Source organism: Girardinichthys multiradiatus, chromosome 1 (genome assembly GCF_021462225.1).
Source record: "Girardinichthys multiradiatus isolate DD_20200921_A chromosome 1, DD_fGirMul_XY1, whole genome shotgun sequence".
Taxonomy (NCBI): domain Eukaryota; kingdom Metazoa; phylum Chordata; class Actinopteri; order Cyprinodontiformes; family Goodeidae; genus Girardinichthys; species Girardinichthys multiradiatus.
In genome coordinates, this window is record NC_061794.1 from 40,612,070 (window position 1) to 40,634,337 (window position 22,268).

The 22,268-nt window shown below is 43.4% G+C and overlaps 1 protein-coding gene across 1 annotated transcript in view; it reads left to right on the top strand.

Moving 5' to 3' along the window:
* Window positions 1-22,268, top strand: part of plxna2 (plexin A2) — a 277,277-nt gene that overhangs the window by 236,721 nt on the left and 18,288 nt on the right. Inside the window, exons 23-26 of the mRNA XM_047362018.1 lie at window positions 12,911-12,977; window positions 13,193-13,339; window positions 14,856-15,015; window positions 17,672-17,775. Coding sequence (XP_047217974.1) covers window positions 12,911-12,977; window positions 13,193-13,339; window positions 14,856-15,015; window positions 17,672-17,775 — 478 coding nt within the window. The remainder of the gene's footprint in view (window positions 1-12,910; window positions 12,978-13,192; window positions 13,340-14,855; window positions 15,016-17,671; window positions 17,776-22,268) is intronic.

Below are 22,268 nucleotides of genomic sequence, written 5' to 3' on the forward strand. Positions count from 1 at the left end.
TCACTTCACAGGTGTGTCCTGTCAGGTTTAATAGGTGGGATTTCAAGCCTTATAAATTAAATTCAATTAAATTCAAAAATACTTTATTAATCCCAAAGAGAAATTAAATGGGGTTGGGACCATCAGTTGTGTTGTGCATGAGGTGGATACAGTACACAGCTGATATTCCTACTGAATAGACTGTTAGAATTTGTATTATGGCAAGAAAAAAGCAGCTAAGTAAAGAAAAACGAGTGGCCATCATTACTTTAAGAAATGAAGGTCAGTCAGTCCGAACAATTGGGAAAACTTTGAAATTGTCCCCAAGTGCAGTCGCAAAAACCATCAAGCGCTACAAAGAAACTGGCTCACATGAGGATCAGCCCAGGAAAGGAAGACCAAGAGTCACCTCTGCTGCGGACGATAAGTTCATCCGAGTCACCAGCCTCAGAAATCGCAGGTTAACAGCAGCTCAGATTAGAGAACAGGTCAATGCCACACAGAGTTCTAGCAGCAGACACATCTCTAGAACAACTATTAAGAGGAGACTGTGTGAATCAGGCCTTCATGGTAAAATAGCTGCTAGGAAACCTCTGCTGAGGACAGGCAACAAGCAGAAGAGACTTGTTTGGGCTAAAGAATACAAGGAATGAACATTAGACCAGTGGAAATCTGTGCTTTGGTCTGATGAGTCCAAGTTTAAGATCTTTGGTTCCAACCTCTGTGTCTTTGTGCGGTGCGGAAGAGGTGGACGGATGGACTCTACATGCCTGGTTCCCACCGTGAAGCATGGAGAAGGAGGCGTGATGGTGTGGGGCGCTTTACTGGTGACACTGTTGGGGATTTATTCAAAACTGAAGGCATACTGAACCAGCATGGCTACCACAGCATCTTGCAGCGGCATGCTATTCCATCCGGTTTGCGTTTAGTTGGACCATCATTTATTTTTCAACAGGACAATGACCCCAAACACACCTCCAGGCTGTGTAAGGGCTATTTGATCAAGAAGGAGAGTGATGGGGTGCTGCGCCAGATGACCTGGCCTCCATAGTCACCGGACCTGAACCCAATCGAGATGGTTTGGGGTGAGCTGGACTCACCCCAACTCCTTCAAGACTGTTGGAAAACCATTTCAGGTGACTACTTCTTGAAGCTCATCAACAGAATGCCAAGAGTGTGCGGAGCAGTAATCAAAGCAAAAGGTGGCTACTTTGAAGAACCTAGAATATAAGACATATTTTCAGTTGTTTCACACGTTTTTGTTCAGTATATAATTCCACGTGTGTTAATTCATAGTTTTGATGCCTTCAGTGTGAAGCTACAATATTCATAGTCATGAAAATAAAGACAACTCTTGAGAAGGTGAGAAGGTGAATGAGAAGGTGTGTCCAAACTTTTGGTGTGTACTGTACGTCATCCGGGCCTTAACGTAGCCAAGCAGTCCCAGATCATCACAATCTCACCTTGACAGTGCAATGATGTTATTTGTTTGAAATGCTGTTAGTTTTACACCAGATGTAACAAGATGCACATCTTCTCAAAGTTCTAGTTTTCTCTCAGCCATCTCCAAAATAATTTCTGTCTTCTATCAATTACATTTTTCAGTAAATAAGAGGTCTTTGTATTTGTATTCCATTTGATCAGCAGTGGTTTTGGCCGTTCCCCGTCTCTTTACTGAGACAGAGAAAACAAGTCCAACTCTGACCTGAACTGAGGAATGTGAGACCTGCAGTGCTTCAGATGATCTGTGTTCTTTTGTAACCTCCTTGTTGAGTCGTTGATTTTTTTTTTTTTTTTTGGATTCATTTTGGTAGGCTGGTGATTCCCAGGAAGGTTCACCCCCTTTCCATGTTTTCCCTATTTGTCAAATTCAATGACTTTATTGGTTTTTGAATTTCTTAAGCATGATGTTTTTCTCTTTGATGTCCGACAGGTCCTTATTAAGCGATTTCTGGATTCTAAAGAAATGTTCAGTTTTCATGCCTGAGTGCGGTAAGGCTATTTATCTACGTAGTCGACATAAAAAGACCAAAGATAATTTACCATTGGCCTAGGCACAATGCCCTGCATGTTTATGGTGTTTCCCTGCTTTAACACGCCTGATTCAGATGATTGCAGTTTAGCACAACCCTTAGAATCAGCCATCATTTGAATTCAGGTGTGCTGAAGAAGGGAAACATGCAGGGCAGTGTGCCTTAAGGACCCGGGTTAAAAAAACACTGGCCTACCACACCCTGAGAACAGCAGCCTGTTCTCCACGGACAGAGACACTCTACCTTAAATTATAATTATAAGATTTATTTTATTTTCATTGCAATTGTGCTTTCCAATGAAAATGTTCCTCTGCCTTTAACCCATCCCATAGGGAGCATAGGGTGGCTGAGCAGCGCCCAGGGAGCATTTCAGGGTCTTGATCAGGGACCCAGAGTGGCAGCCTTCTCAGAACACAAGTGTGGCGGCTGTGATGATGGCACATTGGGCAGCCCTTATTTACAAATCTATGCATTGTTAAAACGCTTTTAGGTTGTTGATTACACAAATTAGAATACAAATACACTTAAATGGTCTATCAATGTAAACTAAAACAAAAATATTTTCATTGGCAGGCACTTGAAATTGAAGAGATACTAACTGTGTGTACCTTTAATGAGGTTTCTAAAGGGTACACGGACTGCATTGAGATGTTGGATGAATAACAATGCTAGAGTGCTACAGTCTGTGTATCCTACAAGAAAAAGCACAGACGGGAGTGGGTACAGGGTGCTTAGGTAGGCTCCGCTATGACTTGCCAGCCAAGTGCTGCTACCTCTTCATCACAGTGAGGTTTAGGTGGATGTTACACCAATATATGCCATCAATAGCCATCGCACTGAAGAAACACTGTGTGGGAAACGGGGGGAATTTGGAATCATAGTGAGGACCGGTCGGGTTCAAGAACAGAAGGGCAATAAATCGAATCATAAACAATGATAATTTAAATATTTCTAATTATACATTTCTCATGCAACTTGTTAAAGATGCTGCTGGGTGTCTACTCTCTGATCAGCATTAATCTGTTAAGCCCTTTAAGGGTTTTAGAAGCAATTTCCCCCTGAAATTACATAACTAAAATAAATCCAGTATAGCTCCACAGTTATAAAGTCTAAATGCAAGCATTTGTCACCTGCATGAAGGTAGAACATAAAATAATGTTTTACCAGTGGAACCACTATTGCAACGGTTACTATTTGTGATTTATTTCTTACTAGACAAAGAAAATAATCTAATGTCTTGATCCTCGTCAAACTTTTTTGTTTTTAAATGAACATTGTAAAACACCATAAAAATTCTGTTTAAATCTATCTGATATGCACACAAATCCCGTCACTGTAGAAGGTGCTACAAAGACGAGCTATACCTTGTAAGACAGGGGAGACTCTCTAGTGTCCAAAGATACCAAACATGGGAGGTTGCTTCAAGAAGAAATGGTCTTTTCTATAGCGTTTTGTTAACAGTCAGCCATGTCCAAAGAATCTTTGAAAGTCATCACGTGTTTAAATTGCTGTAACACTAAAATTATTTGTGCAAAAATCATTTGGTGAACAGTTTTGTGAACATTAAAGCCTTCTCTTGTGAGTAATTTAAGAAAAAAAAGAGGCAGCTAAAAATGGGCGTCACTTTGCATTGCTTTGCTCATATCAGGTTTAACAGGTTAATGTTCTCCTTCTACAGATGATACTTTAGACCATGACTTTTAGTGTTTAACCATGTCTCTCTCCTAGACGTAGCTATTGGCTTAGCTTTTACTATGGCTCTGTATGTGCTCTCTTTCATACTCTAGGCTTAAAAACGGTCTCAGTTTATCTGATTAGCTGTTTCCCTCCTAGAAAAAAGCTACTGAAGGAGCTACTACTGCCTTTAATGTTTTACTTTTCTTTTACATAGAAAGCGGTCCGAGATAAAGTAAAGTATGTTACAATTTGTGGGAGTTACAACAAGACACAATGTGAAAAGGTTTTGCAAGTTACTGTATATTTCCTTAGTAAAATTACCTTTCTTTTCTCATAGAGTTTCAGTGAACCGAGACAGTATATCAGAGCAGGATGAAAAACAAATAATTGCTTTTCAAGAAGTAATTAACTTTACACAGAATAAAGCATGACTTGTGTCAATAGCAAAGTAGTTTGTGTTTAAATGCCCTAGAGGAATGCATGACTTCTTATGTGCTTTCTCTTTTGCCCATTATACTCAGTTGAGGGCTTGGTTCCATCTTGGCACAACATATCAGGCCAGCAGTGAGATGATACCTCCAGTCCATTAAGTCCCTTTAATAACATCATTCCTACCTTCCTTTTTTCAAGGAAACGCCATGAAGTTTCTTTTGATATTTTAAGATTTTTAAAGGCTAGAGTGATGAAAATAGATTTCAGTTTATAAACCCTAGCATCTTTCTAAAAGCTTTTTGAAAGAAGCATCTAACCCTTTTGATTGATTTTCTCACACTTGGCTGCATTAAAGTGAATTGATGCAGCACTTGGCACCTTATGATGTTTGGATTTTATATAATATTGAAAATTGTCTTTTCCTTGCCTATACATATCATTATCCTCATTTCACTCATGCCTTTTGTCCTGGCTTTTCTTTTTGCTTATCACTTTATTATTTGAAGTTGAAAAAACATACCAAAATTGTCACGTCCTTTTTCTATTAAGATTTATTCTCCATTATCTCTATCGTCTTAACTTTTGCCACTCCTCACTTGCTGATCACGTTCTTTAAATGGAACAACAGAACATTTTGTCTATCACCTTGAGACTCTTCAATCTTGTCGTATTTTTCTTCTCAGCATTTCTATAATGAGATTTCCGCCCATGCTGAGCTGGGGTGTACAGCATTATTCAGAGCATGTGTATTGTGTTTAGCATTAGTTTCATTAAGAGACATTTCAGTGACTGCTAAAATATCCGCCCATGCACCCTCACAACCATTTGGAAATCAGAGATGTTGCCTGCTTTTTAACACTTTGTGGCATAATGAAATCCTGATGTTCATTAATGAAACTCAATTAACAGAGAGGAGGAGGAGGAGGAGAACAAAGTGCTTCTCCCTGCCGACATTCAAGAGAAGAGATATTAATAGGGAGTCAGCACAGCCCCGTACAAAAGGCTTTATTTGACTTCCTTCTTTGAGACTTGCTGAGCTTATTAAAATGCTTAATAGGTTCCATTAACTTCTAACAGACGCAAGTCTCGTAAAAGCAGGAATGGGAGGGGGCACCACAGTAAGCATAGCAGTGAGGGGTGGGAGGTAAAGCCTTCCTGAAGAAGGATGGCGATTACAGAGGGATTTGGGGCATTGTCCAGAAACATTTACAATAAATTAAGGCGTGTTCAGCATGAAAACACAACCCAAGGCACTAATGGCTCCTTCAGATGTTTTCAAACTGAGATGTTTTACTGTCCAGCACAATATTGTGCAGCATTCTGGCCTTATTGTCTGCTCCCAAATGCCCTCACCTATGTGTTTATAAATTAGTATACAGTACTCTACTCGTACTCGTTGTCTTCTGCTTCATCTGAGACCGGGTCGTGGGGGCAGCAGACTCAGTAGAGACACCCAGACATCCCTCCCCCAAGACACCTCCTCCAGCTGCTCCAGTAGCTCAAGGCGTTCCCAGGCCAGCCGAGAGACATAGTCCCTCCAGCGTGCCCTGGGCCGTCCCCAGGGTCCCCTACTGGTCCAGGAGGCATCCGGTAAAGATGCCCAAGCCACCTCAACTGGCTCCACTCGATGTGGAGGAGCCACCCCAGTGCATGCTCTACGTCATGGCTATAGGGGGCCAGCAGGACAACATCATCTGCAAAAAGAAGAGACGAAATCCACTGGTCCCGAAACCAGATCCCCTCCGGCCCTTGGTTGTGCCTAGAAATCCTGTCCATAAAAGTTATAAACAGGACCGGTGACAGAGGGCAGCCCTATCAGAGTCCAACATGCACTGGGAACAGGTCTGACTTAGTGCCGGCAATGCGGACCAAACTCCTGCTATGCTTGTACAGAGACCGGATGGCCCCTAATAAAGGGTCTCCGACTCCATACTCCCCATGAGAAACACAGTTGAATACCTTCTCCGTGCCACAAAACACATGTGGACCGGTTGGGTAAACTCCCCTGAACCCCCAAGGACCCTGCAGAGGGTGTAGAGCTGGTCCAGTGTTCCACGGCTGGGACGAAAACCACACTGCTCCTCCTGACGCCTAGGTTCGACTATTGGCCGTATTCTCCTCTCCAAGACCCTGGCATAGGCCTTAGTCTGAGGAGTATGATCCCCCTATAGTTGGAACACACCCTCTGGTCACCCTTCTTATGAAGGGGGATCACCACTCCTGTCTGCCAGTCCAGAGGCACTGTCCCAGACCACCACGCAATGTTGAAGAGACGTGTCCACCATGACAGCCCCACAACATCCAGAGAGTTGAGGTATTGTGGGCGGATCTCATCCACACCGAAACCCTGCCCCCATGGAACTTTTTAACCACCTCGGTGCCTTCAGCCTGGGTGATGAAAGAGTCCATCCCCGTGTCCCCAGCCTCTGCTTCCATCAGGGAATGCTTGACAGCATGACTGAGGTGTTCCTCGAAGTACTTCTTCCACCGCACGATAATGTCCCCAGTCGATGTCAGCAGCTCTCCACCTCCACTGTAAACAGTGCTGGCAAAGCACTGCTTCCCCCTCCTGAGGCGCCAGACGGTTTGCCAGAATCGCTTCGAGGCCAACCGGTAGTTGATGGCCTCACCAAACTCCTCCCAGGCCCGAGATTTTGCTTCTGCCACAGCCCGGGCCGCGGCACGCTTGGCCTCACGGTACCTGTCAGCTGCCTCGGGAGTAACACAAGCCAACCACAGCTGATGGGACTCCTTCTTTGGCATTGCAGGCCTTACGGCCACAGCTACAGGTGGCACCATCAATAATAGATGCGGAGAACATGGTCCACTCGGACTCTATATCTCCAACCTCCCCCGGAATCTGGTCAAAGCTCCCCCGGAGGTGGGAGTTGAATACATCCCTGGCCAAGGGCTCTGCCAAACGTTCCCAGCAGACCATCACTATGCGCTTTGGCCTGCCGAGTCTGTCCAGCTTTCTCCTCTTCCAGCAGATCGAACTCACTACCAGGTGGGGATCGGTGGACAGTCAGCCCCTCTCTTCACCCGAGTGTCCAAAACATGCAGCTGAAGGTCTGAAGACACAACAACAAAGTTGATCATCGACCTCCTGCTTAGGGTGTCCTGGTGCCAAGTGCACGGATGAACACCTATATGCTTGAAGATGGTGTTCATTATGGACAATCCATGACTAGCACAGAAGTCTAATAATGAAACACCACTCGGATTCAGACTGGGGAGGCCATTCCTCCCAATCACGCCTCTCCAGGTGTCACTGTCCTTTCCCACGTGGGCGTTGAAGTCCCCCAAGCAGAATAACAGAGTCCCCAGGAGGGGCACTATGCAGCACCCCCAACATGATCGCCAAGAAGGCCGGGTACTTCGCGCTACGACTTGGCCCGTAGGCTGAAAAACAGTCAGAGACCTTTCCCCAACCCGAAGGCGCAGAGATGCGACCCTCTCATCCACTGGGGTATACTCCAACACGAGACGGCTAAGTTGGGGGCAACAAGTAAACCCAGCCCACCACCTCTCCCTGTGGGCCAGTCCAGCTCCTCTTGAGGAGATGGGTTCCAGAGCCCACATTGTGCATGGAGGTGAGCCCGACTATTTCTAGTCGATATCTCTCAACCTCCCGCACACGCTCAGGCTCCTTCGCCCCCAGCGAGGTGACATTCCACATACCTAGAGCCAGCCTAAGCATCAGAAGATTGGGCCGCCGAGGTCTCCACCTTCGTCCGCTGCCCGATCCTCTTTGTAGCGGTCCCTCATGGCCCACTGGGACCCACCACCTCAAGTAGTATGGCCTCACATCTCTCATTCAGGCTTGGCCCGGCCGGGTCCTCCGAGGAGCAACCCGGCCACCAGGCGCTTTCCAACGAGTCCTGACCCCAGGCCTGGCTCCTGGGTGGGACCCCGGCTCTGCCATACTGGGCAATTTTTTGGTCTTCATGAGGGTGTCTTGAACTGCTCTTTGTCTGACCTGACACCCAGAGCCTGTTTGCCATGGTAGACCCTACCGGGGACATTTAAGCCCCAAACAACATAGCCTCTAGGATCATTTGAGCACTCAAACCCCTCCACCACATTAAGGTGGCAGTTCAAGGAGGGGAAGAATATACATACAGGCTTTTGTAATATGTCAGGAAATCAACTATTCCTGACTGTGTCAGGAAATCAACTATTCTTCCAAGTAGAGTGGTCAAATATCCAGCCACAAATATGCTACAACAAGACTGTGTGGTTTCTCTTAAACTTCCTAAGGACCTTTTAACCTAGTACAGGTCCTTCTCAAAATATTAGCATATTGTGATAAAGTTCATTATTTTCCATAATGTCATGATGAAAATTGAACACTCATATATTTTAGATTCATTGCACACTAACTGAAATATTTCAGGTCTTTTATTGTCTTAATACGGATGATTTTGGCATACAGCTCATGAAAACCCAAAATTCCTATCTCACAAAATTAGCATATTTCATCCGACCAATAAAAGAAAAGTGTTTTTAATACAAAAAACGTCAACCTTCAAATAATCATGTACATTAATGCACTCAATACTTGGTCGGGAATCCTTTTGCAGAAATGACTGCTTCAATGTGGCGTGGCATGGAGGCAATCAGCCTGTGGCACTGCTGAGGTCTTATGGAGGCCCAGGATGCTTCGATAGCGGCCTTTAGCTCATCCAGAGTGTTGGGTCTTGAGTCTCTCAACGTTCTCTGCACAATATCCCACAGATTCTCTATGGGGTTCAGGTCAGGAGAGTTGGCAGGCCAATTGAGCACAGTGATACCATGGTCAGTAAACCATTCACCAGTGGTTTTGGCACTGTGAGCAGGTGCCAGGTCGTGCTGAAAAATGAAAGCTTTTCAGCAGATGGAAGCATGAAGTGCTCCAAAATCTCCTGATAGCTAGCTGCATTGACCCTGCCCTTGATAAAACACAGTGGACCAACACCAGCAGCTGACACGGCACCCCAGACCATCACTGACTGTGGGTACTTGACACTGGACTTCTAGCATTTTGGCATTTCCTTCTCCCCAGTCTTCCTCCAGACTCTGGCACCTTGATTTCCGAATGACATGCAGAATTTGCTTTCATCCGAAAAAAGTACTTTGGACCACTGAGCAACAGTCCAGTGCTGCTTCTCTGTAGCCCAGGTCAGGCGCTTCTGCCGCTATTTCTGGTTCAAAAGTGGCTTGACCTGGGGAATGCGGCACCTGTAGCCCATTTCCTGCACACGCCTGTGCACGGTGGCTCTGGATGTTTCTACTCCAGACTCAGTCCACTGCTTCCGCAGGTCCCCCAAGGTCTGGAATCGGCCCTTCTCCACAATCTTCCTCAGGGTCCGGTCACCTCTTCTCGTTGTGCAGCGTTTTCTGCCACACTTTTTCCATCCCACAGACTTCCCACTGAGGTGCCTTGATACAGCTCTCTGGGAACAGCCTATTCGTTCAGAAATGTCTTTCTGTGTCTTACCCTCTTGCTTGAGGGTGTCAATAGTGGCCTTCTGGATACCAGTCAGGTCGGCAGTCTTACCCATGATTGGGGTTTTGAGTGATGAACCAGGCTGGGAGTTTTAAAGGCCTCAGGAATCTTTTGCAGGTGTTTAGAGTTAACTCGTTGATTCAGATGATTAGGTTCATAGCTCGTTTAGAGACCCTTTTAATGATATGCTAATTTTGTGAGATACGAATTTTGGGTTTTCATGAGCTGTATGCCAAAATCATCCGTATTAAGACAATAAAAGACCTGAAATATTTCAGTTAGTGTGCAATGAATCTAAAATATATGAATGTTAAATTTTCATCATGACATTATGGAAAATAATTAACTTTATCACAATATGGTAATATTTTGAGAAGGACCTGTATGTATACATTTTAGCCAAAATATACAGGCTGATTTGTCCACAGGTCAAAGATTTTGGAACACACAAAACAGGACAATAATTACAATCACACATCAAAACTGCTCTTAAAAACAGGTCCCTGCAAAGAAACCAATCATTTTTTATTAAAACCATCTATTTTGTTAAGAATGATAGACCTGTGCTGCATGTCTTTCCCGTCATGCCACCTGGATGAACTTATCTAAACCACCTCCAGCAAACCCTAGCATACCCCCTGCTGAAAAATCACACTTACTGGGCTGTCATCCAGTCCATCTCTTAGTGAGCTGCCAATAGACTGGCCAGCAAACACGTTCACAAGGGAAAAGCTCTGGGAGGCATCATCAAAGCTTAGACACCCACACATCATTCAGAATAAAATCTAACCTCAGCTTAACACTCCTGCAGCTAAGTGGTAAAAAAACACATTTCCAATTGAAAAAGATGAATATCCTCAATCTTCCCTGTTTTAATGAGAAACAGAAAATGACTGACACTCTTCCTTGTCTCAGTGACTAAATTGTTAGCTGCTGTGACCTCCATGACTTAGACAATCCTTCTGGTGCTTTTGCTTCAGCTCTAGACTCCTGCTTATAGACCTTAAACATGACTTAACACAATTACCTCCAATAATAGTAGTAATCTCGGTTCAGGTATAATCATCCCCTTGCATTGTTGAGGATACAGAAGGCTTCTTACTTGCCTTTAATACCTGGCTGCTTCGATTCATGGTAATCCGCAGGTCAGTGTCAGGTCCTCCGTCTTATCCACCATAGGGATCACAGTAATTTACTGCTGCATAAAGGGGACGTTTTTAATGCATTTTCACTGAAATTTCACATACACTGCTTTGTGGCAGGGATCACTTTCAACTAGGTGGCAATCACAAGCCGTCACGGTCCCAAACATAGCAGTACACTTACTGATACACTTTATCAAGGCTTGTTAACTTGGGATTTTTGAATGTATTAGTTGCATTCAAGCAAGGAGAAGAAATAGCAGTAATTTTGGTGTGGACCACATGCAGATAAATCTAAAACAGCATACTATTTGTTAGATAACATTTATTTTTGCTTGTATGCTCATGGAATCTGCTCTTTCAGGATGTCTTTTAGCTTAGACATAATTTTCTTCATACAAAGAAAATCTATCTGTGTTGTGACAAAACGTAAACATTTTATGTGTCTTACTAAATACATTTTCTGTGTATTGTTTTTTTTTTTTCAGATTCTGTAGTGTGGCTGTTTTTAACAAATTTCAGAGTTGGTGACTCACTGTTCTAACGTGAGCCTTCAGTTTCTCTCAGGCCCCTTACTTACTCTGCCCAGACGAATTTCACTCCAGAAAAGGAAAGTTCCTTTACTGAAAGCAAAACACTTTTCCACATCCTCTTTGTGATTGGTCATTTAAAATTCTGTGGCATTTTTTACTTTTTTTAATAGGCAGCTAGTATACTTTAAAGCTAGGTACTTTACAAGCATACTGCTTTTAATGTACAGTGATATATTTATACAACTGCCGTGATCTATGGTTATAAAACCAGTAACTGGTGTGTGGATGTGATGACTCTTGTTGTAGATTTATCAAATTTTTTTCACATTTATCTTATCCAAACTACCTCAAAGAAGCACCAAGATAATTATTCTGAGTTATAACATCAAACTGGAAGTTATCTGGCAACAGCTTAAAAGAAACCATCGTATCTCTAACGTCTGTATACTTATATAAAGATTTGTTTGTGGTATATTAGTACTTTAAATGTGACCCATGTTAATGATGATGCTTTTATTAACGTATTTTGATTCTGACCACATTATGTGTGGGGATCTTTAGGCACTCCATGATTTGGTTTTAATTATGAGGCTATGATGCAATTATAAATCTATTATGTCAGTTCCTCCAGGTGGAACACTAAATGGTTCCCCATGTTCTGATTTTCTTTTAGTTTAGAAAAATAGACACTATCCCCCTAGACCACACCTGGACTCCTGCTTCACTCCAAGATCATATTTGTGCATCTTTTTGAACCTCATGATGATTTCCAACAACATCAGGAAAAGGCATTATTGGAAGTTATTAATTGTCCATTCAGATATATCCCAGAACATAAAGCCTTTTACAAGATGAGTCAACGGCTTGTTTTTGCTATTCACTTAATCTACTTTGTGTGAATATAACAAACCCTTTCATCTAAGCTTCTTGCTCATTAATAGTTTTTTTTTTTTTATCTAACTCCGGTTCTCTAGTGATTCATGATGCTGCTAATGAGGCAGAGGTAGAGATTTTTGTTTGGCATTTAGAGCAAAATATGAGCAAAAATCGTCAAGAGGTACAGAGTTTTCTTGCGTGCTGTGTGGTAGAAATAGTCGAGGGTCATTGCACTTTTGTGTGTTTTTTTTTCATGCCCAATCAAGCCCAGCAGCAGGCTGTAGCTTCATGTGTGATTGACTGGGAAGGGCAGCAGAGGTGGGGAGTAGGAAGGGAGGAAATGAGAGGAAAAGAGATCGTTTTGGCTGCGATCAGGCGTTACCTGGCTGTGACAGCTCTCGTCTCTCTCAACAGCTGAGGCTTGTCACAGCTGTTGATGTCCCGCTGTGTTGAACTGCACATGAATAATCAACTGTACGCGTGCCTGCTCCATCTCACACACACACACGCGTGCACAGATGCCCCCTGTTTGCTCTGCTCTGCTCAGTCACTGTGACCACGGGGTTGTAGGCAGTATACAAGTGAATCCAAAGATGGGCTGTTCCATAGCCAAGATGTCAGAGAGATCTCCCTTAGGTTTTTCTTACAAACTCATGAATTATGGAGTTCTGTTGTTTTCTGAAAGTTTTGGCCTATCAAGAGAGAGATAAAAATAACATTTTGATTTGATCCTGTTTTATGTAATTTCAGAACAGAGTCGGTTGCTGAGAAGATGCTCACAAACTGGTTCGCCTTCCTCCTTCACAAATTTCTCAAGGTTAGTGCACCAACAAATGTGCGGGGGTGTTTATATATGCACATACAAATCCATTCTTTGTATCTTTTTAATAAAGCCTCCAGATTAAACATGTGATTATGCAGTTTGTGTTTTCAGTCTGGTGAGGTTTCATTTTTTTTTTTTCATGCTGTGGTGCTCCGTCATGTGTGAACCTGTTGGTTTGTCTGTCTGGGTGTGCGTGTTTGTGTTCACAGGAGTGTGCAGGGGAGCCGCTGTTCATGCTGTACTGCGCCATCAAGCAGCAGATGGAAAAGGGGCCCATCGACGCCATCACCGGAGAGGCCCGATACTCCCTGAGCGAAGACAAGCTCATCCGCCAGCAGATCGAGTACAAAACCCTGGTACGTCACACACCAGCAGATACAGCAGAAGTTTGCACAAAGGCTTGCAGACATGCACAAGCATGGTGCTGCCAAGCTGACATATACAGACACAGGTGCTTCTTTTGTTTTAAATAGTGGACCATAGAATAATGCCTAAGGGTATTTTATTTATTTCACATTTTCCATTTTTAAGATGATGCGGAAGTATAAATATAACTTAAGTCTTTTTGTCATGTTACAACCACAAACTTTAACGTAGTTTATTTAGATTTTAAGTCACAGACTGACACAAAGTGCCGCATAATTGAAAAGCTGATTAAAAAAAACTATGCATGGTTTTGACATTGTTTTACAAATAGATGTGAGAAAAGTTTCCCATGCATTTGTCTTTAGCCCCATTTACCGTAATATCTCTAAATAAAGTTTGGTGCAGTCAATCACTTTCAAAGGTTGCCTAATTGGCAAATGAAGTCCACCTGCATGTAATTTAATCCTAGTATAAATGCAGATGTTCTTTCAGGTCCTGAGGCGTTTGTTAGAGAATACCTGGGAACAAAGAGCATTGTAAAGACCAAAGAATATAACAGACAGGTCAAGGATGAAGTTGTGGAGAGATTTGAAGCAGAGTTAGGCCGTAAAACTATATCTTAAACTTACCTTAAACTAAGCATCTTATAAAGCACTGTTTACTCCTTCTTTTGAAAATAGAGAAAGTGCCTTGGCCAGATGGGACCAAATTAGAAGTTGTTTTTTTTTGCCTTCATGCACAAAAGCTATTAGAGGCTATGGAGATTTTGGATTCACCTTTTAATGATCCTAGTATAGAATGGTCTAGTCAAACTCCAGACATAAATCCAATTGAGACTCTTTGGCATGACTTGAAAATGTATGTTCACTGACACTTTCCATCCATTGTGACTAAGCTTAGGGTATTTGGCAAAGAAGAATTGGCAAAAAGTTTCATTCAGTTGGTCTATCACATAAAATCCTAATAAGATACACTAAATAGGATACATTAATATTTGTGGTTTTAACGTGTGAAAAGGTTTAGGGGGCATTAATGCCTTTTGTTGAGCAACTTAGCTGTGTTTCACTGCTCTAGTGTGGGAAGAAAATCAAGCATTCGTTCCGCAGGATGTCTTGTTGGTCAAACATCAGGGTAGGTGGGCAAAGACTGAAACAAACCAAACAAACCTCTCCTCACTTACTAAAATAAACTGATAGAAAAGGGAAAGCTCTCACACAACCAGCATGTGACATGACAATGCTCTGATTGCTCTGACTGGGAATTTGGCTCATTACGTGCTAATGCCCCGGCAGTGCTGGAAATTGGTGTCCCGCCGAAGGTGTGAAATTAGATTCTGGAATGCCAGTAAGAGCGGAAATTGTTTCTCAAAGCTCCTGCTATGCTCCAAGGAGATTCTAATGAGGGAAAAGCCTCAAGCTGGACCCGCATCCAGTCAGCTCCAGCTTTTTTCCCTCTTTGATGTTTCACTCTCTCTCCCTTTCTGTTCTGCCCGTCTTTCTAATCCAGATCCTAAACTGTGTAAACCCAGACAACGAAAACAGTCCAGAGATTCCTGTGAAGGTATTGAACTGCGACACAATCACACAAGTGAAGGAGAAGATCCTTGATGCTGTGTACAAGAACATGCCCTACTCTCAACGGCCGCGGGCTGTCGACATGGACCTAGGTACAGAATTAAGCACACTCATGCACTGAACACACAACTTAAAGACACACAGATGCAGCTAACAGGTGTAGAGTCCTTCACACCTACAGATTCATGCATTAGTTAGAGAACACCCGAGCATGGTATGCAGATTATCAGTGCATCAGCATGATAAAGCTGTGCTCCAGCAGCCCAGACAGCCTTGGTGTGCTGCTTTGATGAAACTGACTGACAGCGTGTCTCTCAGACTGGTTTGCTTTCCACGCCTGGTGGTGCCAACAAGGCTCAAAAGATTTAAATAGATAACTGGCCTCATCTGTTTAAGCGTGTTTTTACATCTGTGACGTGGCCGACGCAGGTAATAGCTAACCGTCTGGCTCACCCGCCTCAAACTAAATTCCAGTCCCACTCAGTCTGCCACTGCCATCCTTTGCTGTCCATCCCTCGCCTCCCCTCAGTCTGTTCCTTATCATATATTCTTTTAACTTCACACAAGCGTGGAGAACAATAAGGCCTCCCATTCTTATTTCAAATGCGCACACATCTGTGGCTCTATCTGCAGCTATCTGCTCGAAATGCTGCTTGAAAGTTATTGCATCTGCGTGAGACTGTCTGCAGGTGTATATTTTCTTTAAAACACGGCTTTGAGCGTAGTTTAAATAGCTTCGAGGCAATGTGTCAAGCAGAGGTATCATGTGGTCATTTTGCAGATACAGCATTAAAAGCCCAGTCAACTAGGGGGAAATCAATGATCAGTCCCAGTATGAGGCTCACATTGCTTATCCGCCTCTCTGTGACTGCCTTTATTATAATTTTATTACTGCACAATGACGTCTCAGCCACTGGCCTCCACCAATGCTGCTTGATGTTTTTACCTTGCTTTTGAAAGGAAGTAATTTTCCTTGAGCTGCCTTCTCCGCCTGATCTTTCTTTTCTCCCCACAGTAATGGGTCTACTGCTGCATTTGTGACACCTGTACCAATTAAAGTGTGCAGGCAGCCTAAATATACGTGTTTCAAATGTTCTTGTGGATTGTTAAATTAAGATGCATATCAATGCGTGTCTGAGTAGACACAGGAATCCTGCAGATATTTTCTCATTTGTGTGCATGTGGAGCTGTGTCTCTTAACATTTTTCAACAAAATTCTGTCTTTTTGTGATTCCCCTCAACTTTCTTTTAAACATGAGCCATCTGGTGAATCAGCTGACATATGTATTATTGTACACCTTAAATAAATTTAGAAATCAGGCAAGACTTCAAAATTTACTAATATTCTGTGGCAGACCTTAAACAAGCTGGATCATACTAAGATTGGAAATCGATTAATCTTACAAAAAATATAGTCCACCTTTTATGAGACAAATGGCACAGTCTCAATTTGTTCAGCTGTTTTTCTCTAAACTAGTACTTAACTGGATAAAATGTATTCTTACAACAAACCAACAACTGCCTAACCTCTGCAGGACTCAGAAACATTATTGTAGGAGTTACGCTCCAGTATGATGTTAACCTAAGCAAACAAATTACCCTGAAATTAGCTTCTTTGTATCAGCCCTCATTGTTTAGCCATTTACTGTCAAACATTGCGATCCCACTGTGACATCAGGAGAGGCTCACTATGCAAAAACACTATATTTCTGTTCTGTTTTTAGCTGACTGTTTAGAAACTTTTAATCTATTGTAATCCTGCTTTGGGACATAATTTTTTTTAATCCTGCTGTGTTTTTATAATAATCTTAAAGCTTTTGAAAAGGAATTGCACCTATAACCATTTAGTTTGAGATAGCCGAGCTAAAGCAGTTGCCGACAAGGAACTGAATTTAATATTAAATTCAAGCTGTAAATGTAGTCCATGTTTGCCACGAGCTTAGCATTAATGTTTTGCAATGTTTAATATGGGGATTAGTAACCAGTCTAGAGGATGCTTATGTCCTGGTCAAGATTCCGTTTGCTTATAAAGAGAATTTACCTGGAAACTTTTGATTTCGAGTGTGTGTCTACAGTTGGTCTTTTGTACACTGTAATGGAAATTCTTACACTTTGAAGGAGTCAAGTTTCTTCTTGTCCTTGAAGAGATAGCCATGCTTACCTCAATCTGGTCACTGTCTTTTCAAAGTTCACTGGAGCTGGAGCCGTGTGGCTACCGAGGGAACGCCTTCCAGGCTTGTGTTGCTTGTAAAAGTAAAGCAGTGAGCAGACCTTGGTCAGTGGGAGCTTTTTAGGGAACCAAAGGCTTGCAATGGCCTATTGGACGCCAGGATCTGTCCTCAGTGAGTGAGCTGAAGTGAGTCCAAGTACATAAGGTTGTCAGGTACCCCCACCAGCTGGAGCCAGAGAATAAGGGAGGGAAAGTGTTGCAACATTCTCTTAATGACACAGAACTCAAACAGTGTAAAACAGAGAAGCCATGGAGTTTGTTGCCAAGGGGTTTGTTCCATTTTACAGGAAGTATCTTTAAAAGGTACAAAAATCAGAATAAAAATAATTTTCACCTTGGAAAATGATTTTCAGAACACAAATGCATGTGTAAAAAACACTTGAAAAATATATTTAACTACATTTTTTGGACAGTATGAGAATTATTTTGCACAACAAGATTGAGCCACACAGAAACTGACTTCTTAGTATTGACATTGCACTTGTTATAATTCTGCTTGTTTCTATTTTTGCTGTCAGAGTGGCGTCAGGGTCGAATGGCTCGTGTGGTGCTGCAGGATGAAGACATCACCACTAAGATTGAAAATGATTGGAAAAGACTCAACACACTTTTGCACTACCAGGTGAGCACTTAAATAATTTTAGTGTAGTATTTTTTCTTTATCGAAAAGTTTTATTTCTGTCCAATTTCTGCTTTGGGTTTTATTATGGAAATTATTCCACCTAAATGAGCAAACTTTGATATTCCCTGCTCTTGACTTTAAGGCAGCCCAATTTTCAGTCTCTGATTTGCATGCTCATACCTGGTGCACTCTGAGTGATTCACAGAATAGAGGACAATTACTGTACAGGTGGCAGAAGAGGTGAATTCTCAGCATCACTGCTGACATTTCACCCTCCTCCCTGGAAAAATGAGGCGACAGGAGCAAGGCGTCTCTTAACTTTCCTCTCTTCCTCACTCCATCCCTGGCTATTTATGCCCTGCACCGGTAACAATTTGTCCTTCTTTGGGGGCACGAGTTCATCTTCCGCCCCCTGTTTAATAGGCATGAGAGAAGTGAGTTGAAGAGGAGGAAAACAAAAAATGAGAAGAAGTCTGCATTTTTCAGGAGAATTTATGGCAGATGAATGAAGAAAAGCTCAAGTGGGGGTTGGCAGATGCTAGAGAGAAATGTTAAAGAAGAGTAAAGTGAATAAAGACAGAAACTCGCAAAAGAGATGGGAAGTCAACCATATCTACAGGTCATGAATCTTTTTCAGCACCCGCTCAGCCATCTCTCATTAGTTGGCCGAAGGGTGCCATCTGTCTAAAGACTGCATAGGCTTTGATTCAAGGCTACCTGCTGAAGGAGCAAAGGCTGTGGCCGAGATGCAGCTTTGGTTAGAATAGGAGATCAATGCTGCACAGCCAGGAGACGCCAGTAAAAAGACATGAGATGGCAAAACTGAAGCAGCTGGCGTAAACTCCTGCCCCACAGGAACAGTAGGAGTAACTTAGCAGATGTGGGACTCATTAGAAGACGGGACACATCATAGTGTCCTTCACACAGGACTTGGCACTATGCAAGTTCTTTTCCCCTTTTGTCTTTCCTCCCTTTTCACCCTTCTTTCTGCTTTTACTTTTCCTTTTTATTGACTTTGACCTCATTTGCACTTTTCTCCTTAGCTATTTCACCTCTGACCAAACATAGATTCAATGTCGCTCTGATTTAAATGGGAGTCAATGAAACCTTTATCAGTGCTAGATGCAATAAAAGCATAAAGCAAACAATTTTTCTCATTCATTCATCTTCTATACTGCTTATTCCATAGTGGGACACTGGGGAGCTGGTGCCTATCTCCAGCAGTCTACGGGCGAGAGGCAGAGTCGCGAGTCCATCACACCGACATACAGGACAAACAACCATGCACACACCCATTCACACCTAAGGGCAATTTAGAGAGACCAATTAACCTAACAGGCATGTTTTTGGACTGTGGGAGGAAGCCAGAGTACTTGGTAAGAACCCACGCTTGCATGGGGAGTACATAAAAACTCCATGCAGAAAAACCCCCGGCTGGGAGTCAAACCCAGGACCTTCTTGCTGCAAGGCAACAGTGCTACAAACTGTGGCACCGTGCAATTTGTATTGTTTTTTTTTTACCATGTCCGGCAGAGTAGCGCTCAGAATTGTTGTCTGAGTGCCAAGACAAAGCCCAACAGATTTCCTTTACCAGTGGAGCATTACAGCTAACGCATTAAAGCTCTGCTTGACATTTACAAAAGAAACTTTATTAGAAACTGGTTTTGGATTATTTCAATTGTTACGGACACGGAGACAGAAACGAAAAGGAAAAAAATAAGAAGCTCAAAAGAGAGAGAGGTGGGGCAAAAACGGTACTTATGAATGCAAGATGTATTTAGTGATAAATACGGCTCAATATAGAACATTTGTGTATCAGTTAACACCTGAATCTCAACACCTGTGGGTCTAAGTGTGAATGCGCTTGTGTATACATAGTTTCTCCATAAAAATATGCAATACCGAGTGTGAGGGCCAACCGACCTGCCCCCCTGGACCTGGGACAGATATGGAGGAGATCCGAGCCATAGACATCCAAAGGCCCCTCAGACCACAGGAACCCCAGGAGAACCATCGCCGGGACTACCGCAACCACCCCAGAGAAGAACAGGGAAGTACCAGGGGAACTACCCAGCAGCCATGGTGCAGAAGCCCCAGGGAGCTGCGGTAGCAAGCCCACAGGCCCAGCTGGCAGCCGTCTATGCCCAAGCAGATCCAGCCATAGACCCAGAGACCCGAAACCCCGGGACATATCACTCCCCAAGCAGAGGCCCGACAGAACCCAGGGGTCCAGGCCCCGGCAAGCAGCCACAGGAAGTGAGCTGGCACACACCAAAGCACCCAGCCCTGGACACTGAGAACTATAAGTACACCAGCGGGCAGAGACACCAACCATCGGCAGGTAGTGTGGCGGGGAGGAAATAGGCCCCACATTTGATGGGGGACCTAAACTGATCCAGGAGAGGGAGCAGTCCAAGACCCAACCTGACACAAAAAACAGGCATACACAGTCACAGTCACACATTCCCACCCTTATGCGTACGCATAAAAACACTCACACCCAAGCACCCAACGTAAAGATAAACAACAATGGACGTTGTACACTCACTCACACTCCCCATACAAAGTCTATACTCCCAGGTCCAGGTGCCAGTACCCCATAGGGGCAACCAACCCCCAGACCCAGGAGGTGGTCCCCTTTCCTCCGGGGATGGAGACAGGCATGCCGCCCCAGCACCTGAACCTGGGCTGGGCTAGCCTGGGCTGGTGCCTGATCCTGAGCAACCCTGGCCCAGACCCTGATTCCCCGCCCTGACGCCAGACCCCAACGACCCCCATCCTCATCTGGAGAGGGGGCCATGTACAAAAGAGGGGTCTACATGGTCCAAACTAGTCCGCAAACCAGAGCCGCCACAGGATGAAATAGTCCCAACCCCCTAATGAATTCTGATCCTAACCCAATGAGCCCCCAATGAACCTCAACATGAATTCCCCACAGGGCCACCCACAACAAATGCCCCTGAACCCAGACGCTATGTCTCCCCTCCCCACAGCACAGGGGCACACCCCCACAAGTGCACTCCATCCCCGAAAAGCCGACGAAGCCACAGCGCGAGCCCCACACACAGCCCCGCCCCAAGCACCCCCACCACACAGCACATCGCAACGGCAAGGCAAGAGCCCCATGCAAATGTTTTTTAATGTTGAAATTACAGGTGATTTATTATTACTATAATTAATATTTTTTATTTGTTTATTTTCTTTTTTATGTTTCTAAATTACTTTTTACATTTATGGGATGCTTGATTTGTAACACAGTAAAATGACTTCACTGTAAAGCTTTCTGTTTTTAGTTAATAGTGCATTGCTTAAAAAAAATAATAAGAAACCAACTGGCAGTTTATTAAGGTTTTTATATATTTCCTAATATGAAGCTGTACTCTTCTTGCTGTGGTTATTTAACCACTACAGTAAAAACAGATTAAGCTGATTTCACAGTCTTTGGTCCCATTACTTCAAAGTTTTTCCATAAAATTCTGTGAATCAGAGAATTGAAGTAACTTCGTATTATTTTTTTGCCTTGTCTTCAATTAAATCTGAACCCTATACCTAATAAAACATATCTATTGTATCATTTTTATTGCATTAATTACTCAAGATGGTCTACTTTCCCCCAAAAGGGGGCTTGAACACAAGGGCTCAGTACCCGGATGTGTTCTATCTATGAGCACTGACGGTTCTTTTATTGCCTTCATTTTATCCTCTTCCTCTTTAAGCACCTCATCTCGGTCTCTGCCGTGTTTCCCCTTGATGAAGCAGCTCAGTGTGTTTGCTTCCAACACATAATGGGGTCCTGTGTTGTTGTTTTTTCGCACTTATTTGCCTTGCAGTCTGTCTGCCATCATTAGCCAAGGGAGTTGCTACAGAACACGCATGTGGCCACTTCACTTATTCCCTTGCTCAATAGCAGATCACAGGACTGCTATTGATCATGGATCTGAGGGTCCCTTCACAAAGCCCACCGTAAGGCCCAACACTGCATCACTACAGAAAAGATAGAGAAAGGCTGTAGAGCAACATAGTGGCAGGAGGAAGAAAGGAACAGGACAGTTGGTCCTGGAAGAGATCAGGGTTGGACAGAGTGTTGTTTTTGCATCATTACTGTTTGGATGAGTTGGCAATAGCCCCCTTGTGTGAGCTTGCTTGATTGTGTCACACACCATGGTGCTGAACTGGCAGCTGTGGCAACACATGTGGCAGCATATAAAAAAACCAAGGGAGATCATCTCATTAAACCCAAGTGTGAGCTAGAAAGCTGGAAGAAAATAATGGAAGAACAGGTAAAAATGGAATTAGTGAAATTTTCAGAGTGAGTCTGAGCATCACCTTGAGTATTTGCTAATTCTCCCGTAGCCGAAACACAGGGTCTAGACGGAGGCATTTAAAATTCATAGGTCTCACAGCTACCCAGGAAATGCCATTGGCTGTTTACACTGTTACATTGGAAATAATGGTTTACATAGCCTGGATATGGAAATGCTCACCTTTCCACT